The sequence below is a fragment of the Leucoraja erinacea genome, chromosome 1, assembly GCF_028641065.1.
Source record: "Leucoraja erinacea ecotype New England chromosome 1, Leri_hhj_1, whole genome shotgun sequence".
In the NCBI taxonomy this organism is placed as follows: domain Eukaryota; kingdom Metazoa; phylum Chordata; class Chondrichthyes; order Rajiformes; family Rajidae; genus Leucoraja; species Leucoraja erinaceus.
The window spans coordinates 161,850,475-161,873,595 of record NC_073377.1 but is presented as its reverse complement, the minus strand read 5'-3'; the positions used below and the strand labels follow the sequence as shown (position 1 = coordinate 161,873,595).

Genomic DNA, 23,121 nt, shown 5'->3' with positions numbered 1-23,121 from the left:
GGAAAGATTTAATAGGGAACCCTGGGGCACAGAAGGTGGTGGGTGGGTCGATGGAACAAGCTGCCAGAGGAAGTAGTTGAGGCAGGTACAACACATTAAAACGACATTAGGACGGGTGTATGGATTGCATCAATTTGGAGGGTTAATGGATTCGTAATATTTTCTTTTAAACTCACTTTTCTTTCTTTTGACATCCCTCTGGTTCCAATATTACCATTTCCTCCTCTTCACTTTCAGACAGATGGATAATCTCAGCTTAACAAAAAGTATAAAGGATAATTAGTATTCAGCCAATCTCAAATTCTCAATAGAATATTACCGCATTCAATATTTTCACAGTTCACCTTCATTACCCAAACTTTGGGCACCTAGTTCAGGGACAATATCTTCTTCATCTTCATCCTCATCATCTTCCAGATCATTGATCATCCATTCATTTTGAATTCCCTCTCCAATTTGACCTGTACCTGGAGCACGCACAATTGGTTTTGGAATGCTGGTTCCGGTTAAGAAAAATAGTAGGAAAATGACGTAAACACACGCAAAATTATTGGCCAGGAAATTGTTGATGTCTCAAAGGCAAAACTGTCAGCAATATCCTTTTTGTCTAAATATTCGCTTTTTCATTTGAGCATGTTAAGAGTAGAATGATATGGACCTAATACACACACAAATGGGATTAGTATAAATGGGCGAGATGGTCAGCATGGATATGATGGGTTTAGTTTAGAGATACAGCATGGAAATAGGTCCTTCAGCCCACCAAGTCCATGCCGGCCATTGATCACCTGTTCACTCACTGTGTTGTCCCATTTTCTCATCCACTCTCAACAAACTAGTCAATTTACAGAGGCTTATTAATCTACAAACTCACATGTCTTTGGGATGTGGGAGGAAACTGGAAATCCATGCGGACTTAGGGAGAACATGCAAATTTCACATAGCACCTGGCGTCAGGATCAAAGCAGAGTTTCTGGCAGTGAGACAGAGTCTCTACCAACAGTGTCACTGTGCTGCCCTGGAATATCGATAAATAGGGTTGAAGGGTCAGCTTCAGTGACGTTGCCTTTTGAATGAAACATTAAGTCGATATTTATACTTCCCTGAGCAAATGCATGCAATGTCATTGCACTATTTAGAGGAACATCAGAATCCCTTTCAATAATTATTGGCTAAATACTAGTTAAACAAAAATACCCATTATCACATTACTGTTTATGGAATGTTGCTGTGCACATAATCCAACATTACACCAGTCCACCGCTTCTAAAGTACTTCATTAGCTGTGCAAATTGTGATACCAAGTTTGCAAAATTACTCTGTACAAGTCAATCTTTCATCCATCCCAAAACAGTGAACTATGCCACATTCAAAGAAAACAAACTGCTGGAACACCTCGGTGGGTTAGACAGCCACATAGAACATGGAAAGCTGATGTTTTGGGTTGGAACACTTCTTTAGACTCTGGCTGTTGTCCACCATTTGCCTATTAAAAACTCTCCTCACCTGTGGCAACCTATTATCTGCCAGGCTTTGTTCTGCCCCTCCTCTCTTCCAGCATTTCTCCCCCCCCAGTCTGAAGAAGGGTCCTAACATGAAACTTCACCTATCCAGATTCTCCAGAGATGCTGCCTCAACCGCTGAGTTACTCCAGCACTTTGTGCTTTTTTTAGTGAACCAGAATCTTCAGTTCCTTGCATCCACTATGCAGCATTCAGTTTTGTTGCTCCAGTACACTGTATGCTCTAAATACTATCAATTGTAGCCTGCAAGCAAATATGGAAAGTTTGCTAAGCAAGGAATTGTTTAAGTTCAAATCATGCAGCAACAAAAGATCATCTCTCTATACAAAAGTGGTTTACGTTTGTTCTGAAGCACAAAATGAAAGTTATGTTAAATAAGCCAAATCATTTAATTGAGTAATCCAAGCCAGAAATAAAAGATACACTGCTGGAGATGTTTCAGCCTTTGACACAATTTCTTCAGCTTGTTCTTCAATTCCTTCTGTAAGCACAGCCACTTCATCAAGTTTAAAAGATGTAATCCTTTTGTTTGGTACGGATTCTGCAAAACCAAATTTTCCACCTTCCTTTCTATAAAAAGTAGTTCATTTAGTAAACATATATATAAAATCGTAACAGCTGGGTTTCTAAATCAACATTTCATCAAATTATTTACAATGTCCTCCATAATGTTTTGGACAAAGACCCATCATTTATTTATTTGCCTCTGTATTCCACAATTTGAGATTTGTTAAAGAAAAAAAAAAAAATCACATGTGATTAAAGTGCACATTGTCAGATTTTAATAAAGGCCATTTTGATTTCACCATATAGAAAATACAGCAGTGTTTATCCAAAGTCCCCCCATTTCAGGGCACCATAATGTTTGGGACACAGCAACGTCATGTAAATGGTCATGTTTAGTATTTTGTTGCATATCCTTTGCATGCAACGACTGCTTGAAGTCTGCGATTCATGGACATCACCAGTTGGTTGGTGTCTTCTCTGGTGATGCTCTGCCAGGCCTGTATTGCAACCATCTTTACCTCATGCTTGTTTTGGGGGCTAGTCCCCTTCAGTTTTCTCTTCAGCATATAAAAGGCATGCTCAATTGGGTTCAGATCAGGTGATTGACTTGGCCACTCAAGAATTTACAATTTTTTAGCTTTGAAAAACTCCTTTGTTGCTTTAACAGTATGTTTGGGATCATTGTCTTGCTGTAGAATGAACCGCCAGCCAATGAATTTTGAGGCATTGATGTGTCTATATACTTCAGAATTCATTACGAGTCAGCAGTTGTATCATCAATGAAGACAAGTGAGCCAGTGCCTTCAGCAGCCATACATGCCCAAGGCCATAACACCCCCACCACCGCATTTCACAGATGAGGTGGTATGCTTTGGGTCTTGGGCAATTCCTTCTCTCCTCCATACTTTGCTCTTGCCATCACTCTGATATAAGTTAATCTTCGTATCATCTGTCCTCAAGACCTTTTTCCAGAACTGTGGTTGCTCTTTTAAGTACTTCTTGGCAGACTGTAACCTGGCCATCCTATTTTTGCAGCTAATCAGTGGTTTGCATCTTGCAGTGTAGCCTCTGTATTTCTGTTCATAGAGTCTTCTGCAGACAGTGGTCATTGACAAATCCACACCTGACTCCTGAAGAGTGTTTCTGATCTGTCGGACAGGTGTTTGTTTTTTTTCCCTTTATTATAGAGATAATTCTTCTGTCATCAACGGTGGAGGTCTTCCTTGGCCTGCCAGTCCCTTTGCGATTAATAAGCTCACCAGTGCTCTCCTTCTTCTTAATGATGTTCCAAACAGTTGATTTTGGTAAGCCTAAGGTTTGGCTGATGTCTCTAACAGCTTTATTCTTGTTTCTCAGTCTCATAATGGCTTCTTTGACTTTCATTGGCACAACTTTGGTCCTCATGTTGATAAACAGTAATAATAGTTTCCAAAGGCGATGGAAAGACTGGAGGAAAGACTAGGTGCCGAGAGCTCTCTTATACCTGCATTAAGGAGGCAATTTAACACACCTGAGCAATTACAAAGACCTGTGAAGCCATGTGTCCCAAACATTATGGTGCCCTGAAATGGGAGGGGGACACCATGTATAAACACAGCTGCAATTTCTACTTGGTGAAACCAAAATGTATAAAAATTACATTTAATAAAATGTGCACTTTAACCACATGTGATTTTATCTATTACAAATCTCAAAATTGTGGAATACAGAGGCAAATAAATAAATGATGGGGCTTTGTCCCAAACATTATGGAGGACACTGTAGTTGCTTTAAAGTGAATAATAACCTTATGAAAAGCGATCTGGAGAATTAATAATGGAAATCAGTGCAACGATGGATGAATTGAACATGAATTTTGCATCAAGCTTCATTGTGGAGTATACAATTCAATTCCCAGTAATGGCTGTAAATCAAGTGCTGGTAGGAGATTACAGATACCAGGGAAGTGATAATGAGTGAACTGTTGGAGCTTCAAAGTTTAGACTTCAACCTCAGGTATGAAAAGCTATTCCATTCCCCAAAATTATCCAGATTTGGAAAATCAAGGTAATATCAGATTTGGAAATATCAGATAAAGTCACTTGGCTTTGTAAAAAGGAAATGATGTCTGACCAAGTTATTTAAGGTTTTTTTTTTGGTTGGAAACTATACTATCGATAAAGATCAAATGAAAATGTACCAAGGATCTGAGAAAACATATTGCGAAAAATAAAAGTAAAATGTTGACAAAGATGATTTGTTGGAAATAGTGTAAAAGAAATAGTGCAAATGACATTGAGAATTTTTTCCTATCCATTAACAACATTATGCAGTGAACACAGTCAACCTGCACCATGATGTGTGTTGCGGTAAAAATAAAAATCAAACTTAAACATTAAAGTTAAACTGTTGTCAGAATTGCTCTCTTACAAATGAGTTAGGCCACAAACAATCTATGCATCTCAAAAGGTGAAGACAATAATTACAAAGAAAAGATAGGTTTGATGTTGAAAGGATTTGTGACACTTAATTATTTATAAATACAAAGGCCAAATCCAGAAACAGAATTCAATAAAATCATTTTCTGGATCTGCATCTTTGCAAGGCAATCTATTGGGAACTACCGCACACATATTGAGGAACCGGTGGCGAGCCTCCGTCTGGTCAACTTGCCCCCAACGCTATTAGGGAGAATTCCAGAATTCAGGCTCAGCAATGATAAAGCGATGGTCATGTATTTCCAAACAATGACATGGCATAACTTAGAGGCCAACCTACAGCTGATGTTCCCATGAACCTGTAGCCCTTGCCGTTTCTGGTCGCGGAAGTCCCATTTTGGAGATACTGTTGGTGTAGCAGGGTGAATAATTGCAGTGCATCACTTTCTATGTCAAAATCTAATACACATATGACGACCATGCCCATTCACACATCAGAAGAACAGCAACTCAAGTTTAGTTCTTTTCAAACAAAGACCTGTGAATACAAATATTAAATGGTTCAAAATAAACTTGCCTGACATTTTTATCGTTTTCAAGAGCCTTCTGCATTAGTTCCGTGATCTCTGCCACCTTCACTCCTGCTATTTTAGTGCAACGAAGAATCTACAATGAAGAGATTGGATTACTGTTCTTCCTCATCACCAAGTGTTATTGATTATTATAGAGGATGGGGACTCAGCAGCCCTCTTACCACTTTGACCCATTTGTCATTCATTCTATGACATGCTAAAGGGGTGAACAGCACCAGTCTGAGCAATTACAAGACTATTCAAGCCAAGATTGATTTCCATACAAGCCTCCATGTATTCATTTTTAGGCAAGTTCATTGGCTGATCAAGTGCAGAACCTTAGCTAGTTTTATCTAGTTTAATGAAGAAGCAATTTATAGGAACGCACTTTTATCCCATTGATATGTCGAATATCATCCTAATCTGCATCCTCACCATAACATTTATATTATTCTTAGAGAGGAAAGTAAAGCAGAAATGTGCCCAATGTACCTTACAACAAAACAACCGCATCATTAAAGCAGTAAACTGTCTCACAATACTTCACAGGATGTTTATCAAACCAAATTTTGTAGTTGAACATGTAGAGTAGTTTAGCACAGAACCTAAGAGGTTTAAAAGTTGAAGACAATGTATAATATCCCAGGAAAACAAGTCAGAAATTACAGATATCACAAATGGCAGGGAGGAGAAATTTGAAAACAAGGATGAGAATTTAAAAATAGTCATTGCATTAACAAATGCAATTATTTTCAAATAACACGAGTGGTGTCTAAAATGAGCAGCATCTCTTCTTCCTGAGGAGACTGAAGAAGGTCCATCTGCCTCCTCAGATTCTGGTGAACTTCTACCGCTGCACCCTCGAGAGCATCCTTACCAACTGTATCACAGTATGGTATGGCAACTGCTCTGTCTCTGACCGGAAAGCACTGCAGAGGGTGGTGAAAATTGCCCAACGCATCACCGGTTCCTCGCTCCCCTCCATTGAGTCTGTCCAAAGCAAGCGTTGCCTGCGGAGGACTGCTCTCACCCCAACCATGGACTGTTTACCCTCCTACCATCCGGGGGGCGCTACAGGTCTCTCCGTTGCCGAACCAGCAGGTCGAGGAACAGCTTCTTTCCGGCGGCTGTCACTCTACTAAACAACGTACCTCGGTGACTGCCAATCACCACCCTCCCCCCCCCCACACACTCCTCCCACAGGAAAAACACTATGACTGTATGCATGTAAATAGATTTATTTATTGAAATCATTATTCTATGTCACACTTCCAGGGAGATGCTAACTGCATTTTGTTGTCTCTGTACTGTACACTGACAATGACAATGACAATTAAAGTTGAATCTGAATCTGAAGTAGGGATTTAGATGAACACAAGTTTATGGAGGCCAAATAATGGGGGGAATGCATTTAAGTAGATAGCTAATGCTAACAAAGGCATTTATGACATTTTTAACAATAAATGAATTGATGCAGGAGTAAATGGTGCTGACATTTAGTTTAGAGATATCACATGGAAACAGTCCCTTCGGCCCCAGACTCCAAACCGATCAGCGATCCCCGTACACAAGCACTATCCCGCACACCAGGGACAATATTCAATCTTTTCCGAAGCCAATTAATCTACAAACCGGTACGTCTTGGGAATGGAAGGAAACTGGAGCATCCGGGGGAAAGCCACGCAGTCACGGGGAGAACATACAAACCCGTAGTCAGGATCTAACCCGGGTCTGGTGCCGTAAGGCAGCAACTAAACCGCTGCACCACCGTGCTGCCCTAATTTGTGCTAGTGTTAATTTGGGTACCAATTAACCTGCAGCACGTGGAAATGGTTTTAGATTTCTAGCATATTTTGTAGACTTGTTTGAAAACAGAAGTGCACACGTTTACTGACCTGTTCTTTTAGGAGCATAATTCCACCACTGGATTGAATGGTGCACAACTCACGGTGTTTGTTCATGGCAATCACCAAGAGTCCATCCATGACCCGCTCCTCGTGTTCAATTGGATCTACTAACAAGTAGGTTCTATGACATAAGAGTATTAGTTACAAGGGAACAGTCTTAATTCTTGTTTGCGCTTCCTTCAACAACTTGGCTGGTTCCTTAAATGTTGATGCAGTCTCTGCTCCAATTGTTCACAACTACAGTTCACGGTCCTTTCTACAAGTTTCCCTTGCACTCTGTCCTAAACTGTACATCTATTTTTACATGCAAGAAAAATATACTACTTATGAAAAATCCTTTCTCATACTACAAAGATCCTTTTCAGAGTTGATACAATGGCAGATTAAGTTGCTTTAACTATGTGTTGGCTGCTGTTGAACATCTCATCTCTACATCTGATTTCAGTGTGTTTCCACATTCTAAAATTATTTTCAAATTTCTTCAGACATTCAAAGTGCAAGAACGAAAACACCTTTTATTTTTGTACTCACCCCTGCTGAAAGAAAGCAAAGCTGACTGCAATGGGCATGTGGTGGATGCTCAATGGGATCAGATCACGCTCCTCCGCTGTATACTAAGAGACAGAAATTTGTTTCAACACATTAAGTATTATTCAAAAGATTTCAGTTGACCATGCAAAGCAATGAGCAATCACAGCAGTTTATCAGTAAGAAATATGAAAACAAAATGAAACCTTCCGGGGTTGGACAGACTAGATGCAGGAAGATTGTTCCCGATGTTGGGGTAGTCCAGAACAAGGGGTCACAGTTTAAGGATAAGGGAGAAATCTTTTAGGATCGAGATGAGGAAAACATTTTTCACACAGAGAGTGGTGAATCTCTGGAATTCTCTGCCACAGAAGGTAGTTGAGGGCAGTTCATTGGCTATATTTAAGAGAGAGTTAGATGTGGCCCTTGTGGCTAAAGGGATCAGGGGGTATGGAGAGAAAGCAGGTACAGGATACTGAGTTGGATGATCAGCCATGATCATATTGAATGGCGGTGCAGGCTCAAAGGGCCGAATGGCCTACTCCTGCACCTATTTTCTATGTTTCTATGTTTCAATATGCCAAGTATAACTATAGCAGGAGCTGATGCTTTGTAAAATATTCTCAATTACAATCTGCTCATTCATTTTCTTCAGGTAATGTTCTGAAAGTAGAAAAGGATTGTTTAGTGTTGTAGATATGTGCCAAGATGTTAATTTAAGTGCTAATTAACGTGTAGCATGTTGAAAATGTTTCAGTGTCGATCTAAGAAGATAAATCATAGATAACTTGGTGTTAAATTTCTAATGACCAGTCTTCAAGATTTGGGGATACGATTTGGTTTGGGAATATGTTGCAACAGTGGGTGATGTGGGAAAGAGGAGGTCAACTTCAAGATACTTTGACACCTATATTAGACACAATGGAACTGTACAGCTGGAACAGGTTACTGCTGAAAGACGTTGGACAATAGTTTTAACATAAAAATATGGATAAGAATTTGGGTGAATATTCATCTTGAGAATAAACATGGAAGACATTACTTGGTTATGACTTAGTCAAGCTTGGAAACTAAATATGCCAGTCTCCAAGGACTGAAGAAATATAGGAAAAGCAGTTGAAGAGGGTGAATGTAATTAAGGAAAAAAATACTTTCAAGATAGTGTAATGTAATGGAAAGTTAGCAGGCTTTGAGACTATCGTTTGGAAATTATACAGAATGTCCATTGCAATTTTCTACCTGGAATGAAACACTATTGTGATTATTTGAGTTAACACCACACCATCTGGAAAATCAACTGGCACTAATGGTATCAGGTAGGTTAATGTGACCCGAGTGGAGGTGTTGGGCGAAGTGATCGCCAAGCCTACGCTTGGTCTCACTGATATAGAGCAGCTGACACCTAGAGCAGTGGATTCTTCGCCCAACACCTCCGCTCGGTCCGCATTAACCTACCTGATCTCCCGGTGGCTCAGCACTTTAACCCCCCCTCCCATTCCGAATCCGACCTTTCTGTCCTGGGCCTCCTCCATGGCCAGAGTGAGGACCACGTAAATTGTAATTGTAATCATAAATTGGAGGAGCAGCACCTCATATTTTGCTTGGGCAGTTTACACCCCAATGGTATGAACATTGACTTCTCTAATTTCAGGCAGTCCCTGCCTTCTCCTGCACTTCTCAGCTCTCCCTCAGCCCACTGTCTCCGCCTCTTCCTTTCTTCCACACCCCCCCCCACGTCTGAAGAAGGGACTTGACCCGAAACGTTGCCTACTTCCTTTGCTCCATAGATGGTGCCTCACCCGGTGAGTTTCTCCAGCATTTTTGTCTACCTTCGATTTTCCAGCATCTGCAGTTCCGTCTTAAACATAGAAGCACTTGGATGTTGATCAAAAGGGCTTCAATTTATGGGCCACGTGGAATTTCTCACATTACAGCTATTCCCCAGGAAGTTTGCTCCCCTTCACTCCAGGCAAGTCTGTGTTGCCAGACTTGGATCCTTAACAACAAACACAAGTCCCTTCTCAAGTAGTTTCTAATACTTTAAGAGGAAGTGTCAAAACCACTAGGGCTCTGGTGGAAAATACCATCTCCCGTCTCAAGATGACATTCTGTTGTCTGAATCAATGGCAATGTACCGACCCAAACAGTTCCAGATGCTTCACAGTATTCAACCTGGTTACTAAGAGGAACTGCTGAAACCACAAACCAGGAGAAATTCCCAAGGAGCCAAATGATCATACGGTATTATAACTGCAGGAAAAACCTCTTCATTTTACTCACTGCAGAAGAGAAGCAAATTCACACCATCACTTCTTTAAAAATACTGTGTCATTAACACCACATGGCTATACTGCACATCCCACCTTAAGGTTAGCAATATCCACATTGTAACCGTCAAAATTAAATAGATAAATGTCCACATGCGAGGATAACACGAAACAGCATATGTCAGCAGGAAACCACACACATATTCGACCACACGCTATGTATCACATGGCTGCCACCAGTATCTGAGTAGTGCACTCAGCTACTTCATGTAGGCCTGTACTCGCTGGAGTTTCGAAGAATGAACATTAAAACAGAGTAGTGAAAGGCTTGGACAGAGTGGATGTGGAGACGATGTTTCCATTAGTGGGAGAGTCTAGAACTAGAGGTCATAGCCTCAGAATTAAAGGACGTTCTTTTAGGAAGGAGATGAGGAGAAATGTATTTAGTAAATTTAGTATTTAGAGTGGTGAATACATAGATACATAAGACAATAGGTGCAGGAGTAGGCCATTCGGCCCTTCGAGCCAGCACTGCCATTCAATGTGATCATAGCTGATCATCCACAATCAGTACCCCGTTCCTGCCTTCTCCCCATATCCCTTGATTCCGCTGTGGAATTCTTTGCCACGGAGGCAGTAGAGGCCAAGTCAGTGGATATTTTTAAGGCAGAAATAGATAGATTCTTGATTAGTACAGGTGTCAGAGATTATGGGGAGAAGGCAGGAGAATGGGGTTAGGAGGGAAAGATAGATCAGCCGTGATTGAATGGAAGAGTATATGACCTAAATCTACTCTTATTCCTTATGCTCATTAGATTCTCTCAAGTACCATACATGAATGTTGCCAACAATGAATGGGGGGGGGGGGGGGGGGCAAAAAAGTAAAGAGACTCGACCCAAAATCCGTAACAGCAGACACACAGCAGTTGGGACTGGTGGACACCTCACCTCAATGAAAAGGTTTTAGAAAGAAGGCGTTCCTAATCACACCCATCAAATCAGTAAATTACTCTGTGATCTTATACCTCCCCTTATGTGTTACAAGATCATTTTAAAGTACTACTAATAGCCCTGTCCCACAGTGCGAGTTCATTCCAAGAGCTCTCCCGAGTTTAAAAAAAATCAATCTCGTGGTAAGCACGGAGAATGAACGTAGCGGGTACGTCGGAGCTCGGGGACGTCTCTTAGCGGCTCGTAACACTAACGGCAGGTAAGCACGGGAAGACTCGTGAAGATTTCTCAACACGTTGAAAAATGTCCACGAGAGCCCCGAGTACCGACGAGTGGCCATTACCGTAAATCCCCGAGTTCGAATCAGGGCAAACTCGGGAGAGCCCTTGGAATGAACTCGTACCGTGGGACAGTGCTTTAGTGCTCCCTTTGGGACAATGTTCTGTGAACAGTTTCGATCTTCCAAATAAATAAACAAACTTCAAGTGAAAATCGTGTAGCATTTTATAATCAAACTATTTTCTCCACTCCACTTCAATGATTTTCTGATAACAATACTGAGCTGCTGCAAGGCACAAGTCACCAAAATCTCCCCATTATCGCTCTTCTCCACCTGATTCAATCAGTAAACTCAAGCATCACAATTAGATTACTAGTTACAGTATTTAGAATACACAGCATTCCACCACATAGAACAGCACAGCACAAGAACTGGGCCTTCAGCCCACAATATCTATGTCATAGAAACATAGAAAATAGGTGCAGGAGGAGGCCATTCAGCCCTTCGAGCCAGCACCGCCATACATTGTGATCATGGCTGATCGTCCCCTATGAATAACCTGTGCCTGCCTTCTCTCATATCCCTTCACTAGCCCAGAGAGCTCTATATAACTCTCTCTTAAATCCATCCAGTGACTTGGCCTCCACTACCCTCTGTGGCAGGGAATTCCATAAATTCATAACTCTCTGGGTGGAAACGTTTTTTCTCACCTCAGTCTTAAATGACCTCCCTTTTATTCTAAGACTGTGGCCCCTGGTTCTGGACTCGCCCAACATTGGGAACATTTTTCCTGCATCTAGCTTGTCCAGTCCTTTTATAATTGTATATGTTTCTATAAGATTCTCTCCCTCATCCTTCTAAACTCCAGTGAATACAAGCCTAATCTTTTCAATCTTTCCTCATATGACAGTCCCGCCATCCCAGGGATCAATCTTGTGAACCTGCGCTGCACTGCCTCAATCACAAGGATGTCCTTCCTCAAATTAGGAGACCAAAACTGTACGCAATACTCCAGATGTGGTCTCACCAGAGCCCTATACAACTGCAGAAGAACCTCTTTACTCCGATACTGAAATCCTCTTGTTATGTCGAACATGATGTCATGAACTATTTGCCTGAACATAATCATAACCCTCCATATCCTCATACCTATCCAAAAGTCTCTCAAATGCCACCATCACATCTGCCTCCACCACCACCTCCAACAGCTCACCGTCCACTGTGTAAAAGACTTGTCCTGCACATCTTTAAACTTTGCCCCTTGCACCTAAAAGCTACGCCGTCTAGTATTTGATATTTATCCCGGGAAACAGGTTCTATCTACCTTATCTATGCCTCTCATAATTTTATATTCTTTTATTATCAGGTCTCCCCCATAACATCTGGCATTCCATATAAAACAATTTAAGTCCATCCATCCTCTCCTATAATTGATATTCTCCAATCTAGAGATGCTGCCTGTCCCACTGAGTTACTCCAGCATTTTGTGTCTATCATTCTGATATACCTCCTCTGCACCCAACTGTATCCTGGGTTTCAACAACTAAGTTACAGAGAAAGGTTGAATAAGTTAGGGCTTTATTCTCTGGAGCGCAGAAGGTTAAGGGGGGACTTGATAGAGGTCTTTAAAATGATGAGAGGGATAGACAGAGTTGATGTGGAAAGCTTTTCCCTTTGAGAATAGGGAAGATTCAAACAAGAGGACATGACTTCAGAATTAAGGGACAGAAGTTTAGGGGTAACATGAGGGGGAACTTCTTTACTCAGAGAGTGGTAGCGGTGTGGAATGAGCTTTCAGTGGAAGTGGTGGCGGCAGGTTCGTTGGTATCATTTAAAAATAAATTGGATAGGCATATGGATGAGAAGAGAATGGAGGGTTATGGTATGAGTGCAGGCAGGTGGGACTAAGGGAAAAAAGTTGTTTGGCACGGACTTGTAGGGCCGAGATGGCCTGTTCCCGTGCTGTAATTGTTATATGGTTAGATGGTTATATGGTATCATGAGTGACCACAACAGTATGGATTCAGTGGAACTTGATCAGGATTTGGATACAATGATTTAGCAGTATAATTTTTAATGATCTCTCGTTTGTGAAAGCACTGGTGAAAGGCCAATAAATATCAGAATCATGTAACTAAGGGGTGCATTGCCCTAGAAGGATGGTGATGGGCACTGACGGCAGATTTAACATACCACATAGGAGACACTTTATATTCATATTGCATTATTGTGAAGCAATAACAAGATTCACTACGAAATGATATTACCACCAACATTTATCAAACAGACACAAGGGTGATTATTGACAGAAGCTTTATTGGGGACCAACTATGAAATCTTATAAGACCAGCAAAGAGAGTCTTTGGTGGAATTCATCAGGCCAGGCAACATCTGTGGAGGAAAATGGACAGATGACATCCGACTTCAACCCGAAACGTCGCCTTTCCATTTTCCTCCACAAATGCAAACTCTGCAGCTCCTTGTGCCTTCTTTCCATTCAGTAACACCGTGGCTGTTTTTCTACCCGTGCCAGTTTCCTGCGCTTACTCTCTGTCACTTGTGCTGTTTAAAATCCAAAACGCTATAAATCGCAGTGTTGAACATACTTAGCACAAACTTCCACAGCATGGAAGCTCGACAGAGAACTCAAACGATTGCTACATTCTGGGTGAAGTAATTTCTCTCTCTGGTTGACTCTTTATTTAGAAACTGAACCCTGCTTCAAGACAACCGCATCATTAGAACATCCAACTCTGCATCTACTTAGTCAAGGCATCCATGAATTTTCAATGAAAATGCCTCTTACTTTTCTAAACGCATAATGCGAGTATACGGTTCATCTTTAATAATTGTCAGAGTGTCATTATGGGATCTTGCTGTTTGCAAAAAATGCCAGCTGCATTTCCTTTTTTGCTTCAAAACTACTTTAGCTGAAAGATACTTCATTGCACCATTTATATAGGGACTTTTACAATCTGTTTTTCTTTCTTTAGCTGACATTCCTGAAGCTCTTCAGTTAGTTCATTGATCTGGCTCGAGTCTGAAAACAATACCCTCTTTGAGACTGTTAATATAGATAGCCTGATACGCAACAGTGAGTCAAACATTGATATTTGCAAAGAGGTCTATGGACAAACGTGAATTGTGATAGAGCAGAGTTTTAGTTCACCTCAAGTTTATTATGGTAAGAAAGAGACAACTGTTCTGCTATTGTCAAAGATGTATTAGAAGGATTCAACAGTAGAAAGATGTACGGCACATTATAACATTATTATCAGCATGATGGAGAGGTGAAGTGGTGATAAGTTAGAGCTCAGTAATTTTCGTGGTACAATGGAGACTGAACATGTTACCAAGTGTCAGCAGATGGATGAGATAGGAAAGCAGTCTGGGTCGGGGCGATTGTGATGATGCATTGATTTTTCCTTGTGGAACAGAGTTATGAAGAGAGGTTTGCGAATACTCACTACAGTGACTTCTTCTCCTTGGATTGACACATCAGGCCTTTTAAAGTGAGACAGTGCCACAATGGCTGCTATGCTTGCTGCATCAATTATGTTGCCTTCGTGATTTAACAAGTGCAAGTCTACACGAATCTGCCACACCTGAAACAACAGCAAAGAAACCAAATTAAACTTATATTACAGGCATTACCCAAGAGAATTCAAAGGAATCGCTGGGACTTTCTTCATGGTGGCGAGCCAGATCAGCCGCCCCGCACTGCTGCGGGGGGAGGGGGCTCGGTGGCTTCCCTCTACAGGTTGCAGCCGGCCGGGTCTTCCCTTGCCCGGCTACCGGGTCTCCTGGGTGGGTTCCCAGCTCTGCACCATCCCGGGAGCCTTCTGCTACCATGCAGCATCCAAGGCAAGTAAAGCCTGTTCTAAAACTCCAATAAACAAAACTGAGTACCATCTTTGGTATATAAACCCTAAAATGTTCTTGGTGGTACTGAAAAGATGTGGATATAGTTTAGAATTAAAAGGCAGTTACAATGACAATATAAATTTGCAAAATACAGGTCTATACACAAAACATTATCTATCAGAACAGAAATGTTGCCCGACCTGCTGAGTTACTCCAGTACTTTGTCTCCTTCCACAAAATTTCAAAAGTTGTTCAGTCACTGCTGTGGTAAGGATCTAGCAACTCTTATGATCTCTTGAATATGGACTGCTGCCCAGCATCAGCTCTCATGGTTCATACCAACTTGCACGTTCCTGGGTCAGGTGCAGAGGGCCAATGCAGGTGACCTTCTGCACTCTGTGTCAGTCAGTAACACCCCCGGAACAATTTGGGCTGCAAACTGCCATGAACACATGACATGGAGGAAAAGCTGGGAAAAAGCACAGCATCCCCCTTTCTCTCTCAAAGTATTTAAATGTCTCCAATATTCAGATGTATTTGAAACATTTCAAAATTAAATCATGCATGGAAGTTTTAAAATAAATATTTAATAATAAAAAACCTACTTATTCTCCAGGATGAATGGGTTCTCTGATCCACAGCCAAGAATGGCTGGCAGAGGGCCAAAGAGCAGGATCTCCTTGCATAATACTGGGATATCCCAGCAAACTAGGTTCCAACAATGAGCTCTATGTGCAATCCAATGACAAACATGCAGTGACAATAAGATCTTCAGTATCCTTCAGAAAATGTTAACAGGAGTTTGCAACATTGCTGCATTGAGTAATGCTCCAAATGTGCATCTCAAGTTCAGGATTTGAGTTTAAATGTACATCCTGTTTGGACGCAGAACTGCCATCAATTAAACTAACATTCAGAAGAAATCTTGTGATTTTATCTAAACGAACATAAAATACATTTTAAACTCAGTTATAGTTTGGTACAATGTTAATGTTATTAAAAATAAACAACACAGATATTGCATATAAAGTACCCATTTTAAAATGATTTGTTTTGAAATTAAATGTTTGAATGGATTTGGTATCGGCAGTAATATTGCTGAATGTTATGTGTATGACTGAACAATTGCAGTTCCCTTTGGAATCATTAGTAGACCCATTATCATTCTGCCCAATAACCTTCTGCAAAAAAAGATATAGGCATGTTGATTGAGATATGAACTACAACTATCTCAGTATAAAGAGCAAACTTGTTTTCAGGCTCAGGTGAAAAAAAAGGAATCAAATGCAACTTCACTGCAGCTGGACTGCATAATCATTTAGGTCATAATTTCTGCTCCTTTCCTTTCTCTGAATCAAAGAAAAAATATTAGCTACCTAACCAAATATTAGCTAACTAACTGTACTATCTTTAACAATAAGTAATTTTGCATTTATATAGTGTATATCACATTCCATATTGCTTCACATGCAATGAGTTACTGCTGAATTGTAAAATACATGCAAATATAGCACCAAAATAGGTGCAGGAGGAGGCCTTCGTCCCTTCGAATCAGCACCACACACAACTACAGTATGATCCCACTAATAGGAAAAGAATGAATGAAGTTCATTATATGTATTGATATTGGTTCAGGTACACAGAGAGACTTTTGAGAGAACTGTATGCTCTTCAAAGAATTGCAATAAAATCTATATCCTCTAAGAAAGTCATCAGCAGTCATGGATAGGAACTTAAACCCATATTTAGTAGTGAGGCAGAAATGCCATCAACTGAGCTAATAATAAGATGAGTCATTGTTGTTCTAATTAATTAAAATACATATTCTTATGAATTCAGTTACTGTTTGTTATAATATTAATTTTACTACTGTATGAGTTTCTGGAAAGTGTAACAAAACTGAGCTTGATTGCAATATGGTTAACCCAAGAACCTAACTTGCAGGTGAGGCTTGAACAGAAATGAGGCCAACATAGTGACGGTAACTTAAAGGTCATGTTAGGATGAAACCCACATAGACATAGGACGTTTATGAATCAGACTGCGGTGACAAAAACAAAAATTAATATGGTAACTAAAATTTCACTGTCCCAATTGGTGCATATGACAATAAATGTAACTGGAACTTGTATATACTGTCAAGGACTGAATGAACCAACTTGTCCGAGAAACTCGTCATTGAAGTATGAGATTTTGTTTGTGTGGTGTTTTTTCTTTGTGTGGCCGTAATTAAGAGGGCAACTGAGCCTCTCGCGAAAGCCAGATTCAGCATGCAGGACAAACACCCAAATCCGTCCAACAACAAGCAAAGTATTGCACGTAATCATTTTGATAATTCTGAAAAATTAATTTTGAAGTTAACTGGATTCAGAATCAGCAGTAATCTTAACTAATGCAAATAAGGCACAACTCTCCCTGAGATTAGGGATTATTCATTGCAGATACAGGTCACTCACGGTAGCTTTGTGGCAATTACTATCAAACTCGAGACCTGAATGTTGCTGTTTGAGAAAAGATCACAAACAAATACTTCAATGACAAAGCATGTCTGCTTTGCATCATTCAAATTACGAGGCAATTTAAAATTAGATACACATACTTAAATGGTACAGATAGGGTAGACAGTCCAAATCTTTTTCCTGGGATGGAAATGTCATGACTAGAGGGCATAGGGGAATGTAAAAGACTAGAGGGTATAGCGTTAAGGAGATTGGGATACAATTTAAAGGAGATGTGTGGGCCAAGATTTTTTTTACACCGAGAACGGTGGGTGCCTGGCACACCCTGCCAAGGGTGGTTGTGGGAGCAGATAAGAGAGTGGCATTGAAGAGACTTTTAGATAAACACATGAATATGCTGGGACGAGGGGGATATGGACCTCATGCGGGCAGAGGAGATTGGGTTAACTTGGTATCATGTTCAACACGGACATTGTAGGCCAAAGGGCCTGTTTCTGTGCTTGTGATGCAGTGTTCTATGTTTAATTGAACACAGAGTGTAGGCTGCGTGCTTCCACACTGGTATTTATTTTAAAGTAACTACTTGTGTGATTATTGATATTTGATTAATTTAGGCACAGACTTAAAATAATGATTTTCTGTTTATATTTGTTTTGCACAATGTTTAAATTAAGTATATATCTTGATGAAAATAGTTCAAGTCCCTTCATTTCTCAAGCACTATCACAATTTTGTAGCTGAAAGGAATCTTAAATGGAGATGAATGCTTTGTGGCCATTTGCTCAATATGATATATAACAAAGCAAACTTGACAGAAGGGAAGCAGCTCGCCTTGGTAGAGCAAGGTAAATACAAGTTTAGGGAGGATGCAAATATAATTAATTGCTACTGGAGGCGCAGAAGATTCAAGTTGTGAATTTATATTTTAAAAACCAAGATAACTGAAAACATAGAAACTGATGAGATGTACCTGCTAGCTTGGCAGACTACACATATTCTGGGGTTCCACTTCTGGGTTTCATTATGACTGCATTGCTGCTTTAGTTTAGTTCAGTTTAGGGAAGCGGCTTGGAAACAGGCCCATTGGCCCACCGAGTCCGCACCTACCAGCGATCACCCGCACTCTATTTCTAGTCCTACACACGAGGGAAAATTTACAGAAGCCAATTAATCTACAAACCTGCACATCTTTGGAACGTGGGAGGAAACCAGAGCAACTGGAAAAATCCCACGCAGTCACAGAGGAGAATGTATAAACTCTGTACAGACAGCCCCCGGTAGTCAGGATCAAACCTGGCTCCGTAGTACTGTAAAGGGCCTGTCCCACTTACGTGTCCTTGGAACGCAAATTACCCGACCTCGTGGTCGCGTTGAGACGAACGCACATCGTATGGCTGCGCTGGGCCGGTCCCACTTAGAAGCACGGAGGGGTATGTAGTTGTGCACGACATCGCGCGAGGCTCCTAAATCTTCGCGCGCCAACGGCCTGTCGCGGAACTGACGGCCAAAGTGGGACAGGCCCAGGACCCTGGCGCGACGCAACGTCTCACCTCCAACAGCAGCAGAAGCGGGCAAACGATCGCCGAACTCGGCCTGGGGCTCACGGCCGTTGCGGTCCGGATCCGCCCCCACTTCTACTCCCAGAGCGGGGCCAAGAAAATTGAAGATAGACACAAAATGCAGGAGTAACTCAGCGGGACCTGCAGCATCTCTGGAGAGAAGCAATGGATGACGTTTCGGGTCAAGACCCTTCTTTTCAGGCTGAAGAAGATTTTCGACACGAAACGTCACCCATTGCTTCTCTCCAGAGATGCTGCCGGTCCCGCTGAGTTACTCCAGCTTTGTGTCCATCTTCAAATGACGTCACGCGCTCCAGACGGCTGTGCGTACGCTGGTAATCGCGCCCGACCTTTGCAGGACCATCGTGGCTCAACGCGACCACAAGGTCGCGTAATTTGCGTGCCAAGATCACGCAAGTGGGACAGGCCCTTAAGGCAGCGACTCTACTGCTGCGCCACAGTAGGGAAACTTAAACCAAATCATCTATACTGAGATTTCTGTATGTGAAAAAATGTAATGGTCATTCTCAATATGTCAGTGCATTGAGCTGTACTTCAGCCTAAGTCACAAATCCCTCTCTCTACCATGTAAATTACTGTCTAGTTCAGCAGTGATAGTGGTTAGTGAGAACAAATTTAAGAAAAAAGTCCTCAAATTCCAATCAGAAAGCGCCTTACAAATTTGTCTCACCTTTGCACCTGCTACAACACACAGGGATTCTGTGTCTATACACTTTGAATTCCTCAGACATCTCTCCAACAGGCGGTTCAGTTTGACTAACAACTCCGATTGTCTGCAAATCAAAAAAAAATTAGGTCATATTTTACGATATCACTTTAAAAGAACATCCAGTCATTTTACACAAACAGTGGTAAAGAAGTATACCAACACACAAAATTACCCTAATTCAAACGAAGATTGCTGAAACTACAGCACCCATAAATGAGAAGCACTCTGTTCCAACATGCTGTAAAATATCAGTTCAAAAGGATTTCTGCTACTGAGCAGCTATGGTGCCATCGAGATGCCTGAGCAACTCATTTGGTTTTGCAGGTACCACACCAGGACAAAGAAAGCACAATTTTTATTTTATGTAAACATGCTATCAGAATATTCATTTAATAAATAAATTCTGAAATATCATGCATCAACATTTTATATTCTTTTGGCTTTCTCAAATTCTGAATATTGTACAGTCTTTCCAAGCAGTAATTGTGAGATAGTGCTTGTAGACTTAATGCAACAATGCACACAATTTTCATTGTCTTTTAACTTGAGATTAATTCAAACAATTTAGGGACCAATGTCAATTTAACCCAAAGGAAAAGGTAGAGGAGCAGACGCTCAGGAAAAGCTTTTGAATCACCAACAATAACTTGAGATTTCTACATGAACGACACATGTTTGCATGGAATTTCCTAACTGCGGTCAGTTTCAGAGTTTTGATGGTGAAAGCTGTTAGTCAAAAACATTTTCCACATTCAAGAACGAAAAAAAAAAAAAACATGATTGGAATTGGAAAGCAAATACTGGTTGGTTACTCGAAATTTACTACAGTTGTATTTCACTCCTGCTAAACTAACCTGCCGGGTTCAAATGCAGGAGATGCCATTGGAGAGAGCTCCAAATTGAAGAAGATGGTGCCTTCTGTCGGCCGACTAGGTTTAGGAGTAGCAAGTTCACATGATACTTGTGCAAGGACCCTGAAATCACAGTTGAAAACCATTTAAGCATATTTAAATTTATTCTTGACGATAAAGCAGGACGATAAAATATCTATATCAATCATGTTAAAGTGCAGTATCAAGGAGGCTCTGTATTGGCAGAGGAGCATTTTTTGAAATGGAGTTAAATGGAACCACTCTACATCTTCAGATGGATGTCATTTTGAATTGCTATTGAAAATAAGTAGGGATTGGCTTCCCTCGCGACCTGGCATTTTTTTGTCTTTCCCACAACTTCAAGAGGCTGAATGTGTAGGAAAGAATAGTAAGATTAAACGAGAACTTACCAGTTTGAAGTTTGATCTTTATTTTATGAGGAGGAACGTTGAGGGAATACGTGAAGAAACCCGCTTACGGCGCATGCGTGTCATTCTTCAAAGCAGCGGTGTGAGGTCACAGATACACAATAATGACCTAAGATAGTAAGATTATTAAAGAGATACCAGTTTAAGATATGACCATATAAGGGTGGGAGCGGAGGGCACGTATTCCCTCAACGTTCCTCCTCATAAAATAAAGATCAAACTTCAAACTGGTAAGTTCTCGTTTAATCTTACTATTTTACTTTGGAGTCACGTGAGTGACTTCGTGAAGATTTCAAAGCTCTGTGACCTCATGCCGTGGAACGAGTCCAATCTTCACAACTGCCTTGGTAGTTTGGGAGAAATTGTTACTGGTATTTAAGAAAATACAATCATACCAACATTTTAAACAAAAATTGTAAATAATATTTATTAAATCAATTGATAAACCTTATAAGCTTCAGGTATAAATTATATAGAACTCAAAATTTTGCCCGAAAACGTTTCTTCTTTTCTAACTGGTTTGTTGTAAAATGTGTGAAACGTTTTCTCTGATGACCATCCTGCAGTTCTGAGGATTTTGTCCATCGGTACCTCCAGGCGATTAGCTGCTGATGTAGCTGCAGCCCTGGTGGAGTGAGATTTGAATACATTAGTGTCCACACCTGCCTGAATTAAGCAATATCTCAGCCACCGTGAAATGGTCTGAGTCGAGACTTTATGGTACGGCTTCTTATGGCTAATTAAAAGAGCCTTTTCATTGCCTCTGATAGCCTTTGTTCTGTCAATATATAACATAATGTGTTTCACTACACAGAGGCGTTCGTCCTGCGGATAGGCTATGAACTCTATCACCTGACCCGCTGATCCTGGTCTATTTTGCTTAATAAGGCCCTGGATCACGAAAATCAAACTTCCTGTCGCCTCAGTCAAGTTATCCAGTCTTAATTTCTGTAATGACTGGACCCTTTGCGCTGTGACCAGCGCCATAAGCATTACCATTTTCATAGTGAGATAGTTCAGCGGTAATGCCGTAGCCGGTGACCAATTCCGTAACATGGTTAGGACTACACTCACATCCCAGATTTGGCTATATCTAGCCCTTGGTGGATTTGTGTTAAAAATGCCTCGTAGCAGTTTTATTACTAGAGGATGTGAGCCGACACCCTGTCTTTCTGTGCCTTCCCATAAATAACTGGACAAGGCACTCCTAGCACTATTGACCGTGCTGTAACTGAGTCCTTCATAGTGCAGGCTTGTGAGAAATTCTAGGACAGCTGGAACATCCATCTTTCTGTGGTCTAGATTGTTATCCAGGCAGTATTTAGTCCATTTCTTAATATGACATAAATATTGTTTTTGAGTCGACAGTCTCTGTGCTGCTGTGATCATGTCCACAGTTCTATCAGATAAACCCATATGCCGAAGTGGTTCTTTCAGAGTCTACAAACCAATAAATTGAGATAATTATGGCAAGGATGGCTGTCCCCAGTCACCGGATGCACCAGCAACTGAGGACTATGTCTTAAAGTAATATATGGTGTAAGCACCAAATCCTGCAGCACCGAGAACCATGGTTGGGTAGGCCAATCAGGTACTATGAGAATCCCAGATGCCGAGTCTAGTTGAATTTTCCGTAGTACCCGATTGATGAGGCAGAAAGGAGGAAATGCATAAATGAACCATTTCCCCCAGTGCAAAGAGAATGCATCTGTAGCTTCTGCCCCAGGATCTGGTTCCCATGATATATACCTTGGTAACTGATGATTTAACCTGGATGCAAAAAGATCAATATCCGGCCTTCCGTACTTTGCTGTGATATCAGCAAATATCGTTCTGTCTAACATCCATTCCGTATTTTCATTAAATTTTCGTGACCTGGCGTCTGCCACTGAATTAAGTATCCCTGGTAGATACGTAGCCGATAACCAAATATTCCTTTGGATACACCATTCCCAAATATGGTTTGCCAATTCATCACAGGATGTTGATATATTTCCACCCATATGATTTATATATGCCACCACCGTGGTATTGTCTATCTGCAATCTAACATGCTGGTTAATCATTCCCGAGCAATAAGCTTTTAGACCATAAAAAGCACTCAACATTTCTAAGTAATTTATACCCTTAGTGGTAAGTAGGTTAGTTTCCTGTATATTCCATCTCCCTCCAGAGCTCGAGATGGTATCCGTTGCTCCCCAACCCAGTGCACTGGCATCTGTTTGTAATACCACAGATGGGTTTGGAATAACTATTG

At 40.9% G+C, this 23,121-nt stretch overlaps 1 protein-coding gene across 1 annotated transcript in view; it reads right to left on the bottom strand.

Annotated features, from left to right (window-relative positions):
* Positions 1–23,121, bottom strand: part of exosc9 (exosome component 9) — a 32,513-nt gene that overhangs the window by 3,225 nt on the left and 6,167 nt on the right. Inside the window, exons 3-11 of the mRNA XM_055647116.1 lie at positions 20,419–20,538; positions 19,526–19,628; positions 14,420–14,557; positions 7,458–7,540; positions 6,915–7,047; positions 5,021–5,113; positions 1,947–2,089; positions 345–496; positions 177–255 (exon numbers count right to left, since the gene is read on the bottom strand). Coding sequence (XP_055503091.1) covers positions 177–255; positions 345–496; positions 1,947–2,089; positions 5,021–5,113; positions 6,915–7,047; positions 7,458–7,540; positions 14,420–14,557; positions 19,526–19,628; positions 20,419–20,538 — 1,044 coding nt within the window. The remainder of the gene's footprint in view (positions 1–176; positions 256–344; positions 497–1,946; positions 2,090–5,020; positions 5,114–6,914; positions 7,048–7,457; positions 7,541–14,419; positions 14,558–19,525; positions 19,629–20,418; positions 20,539–23,121) is intronic.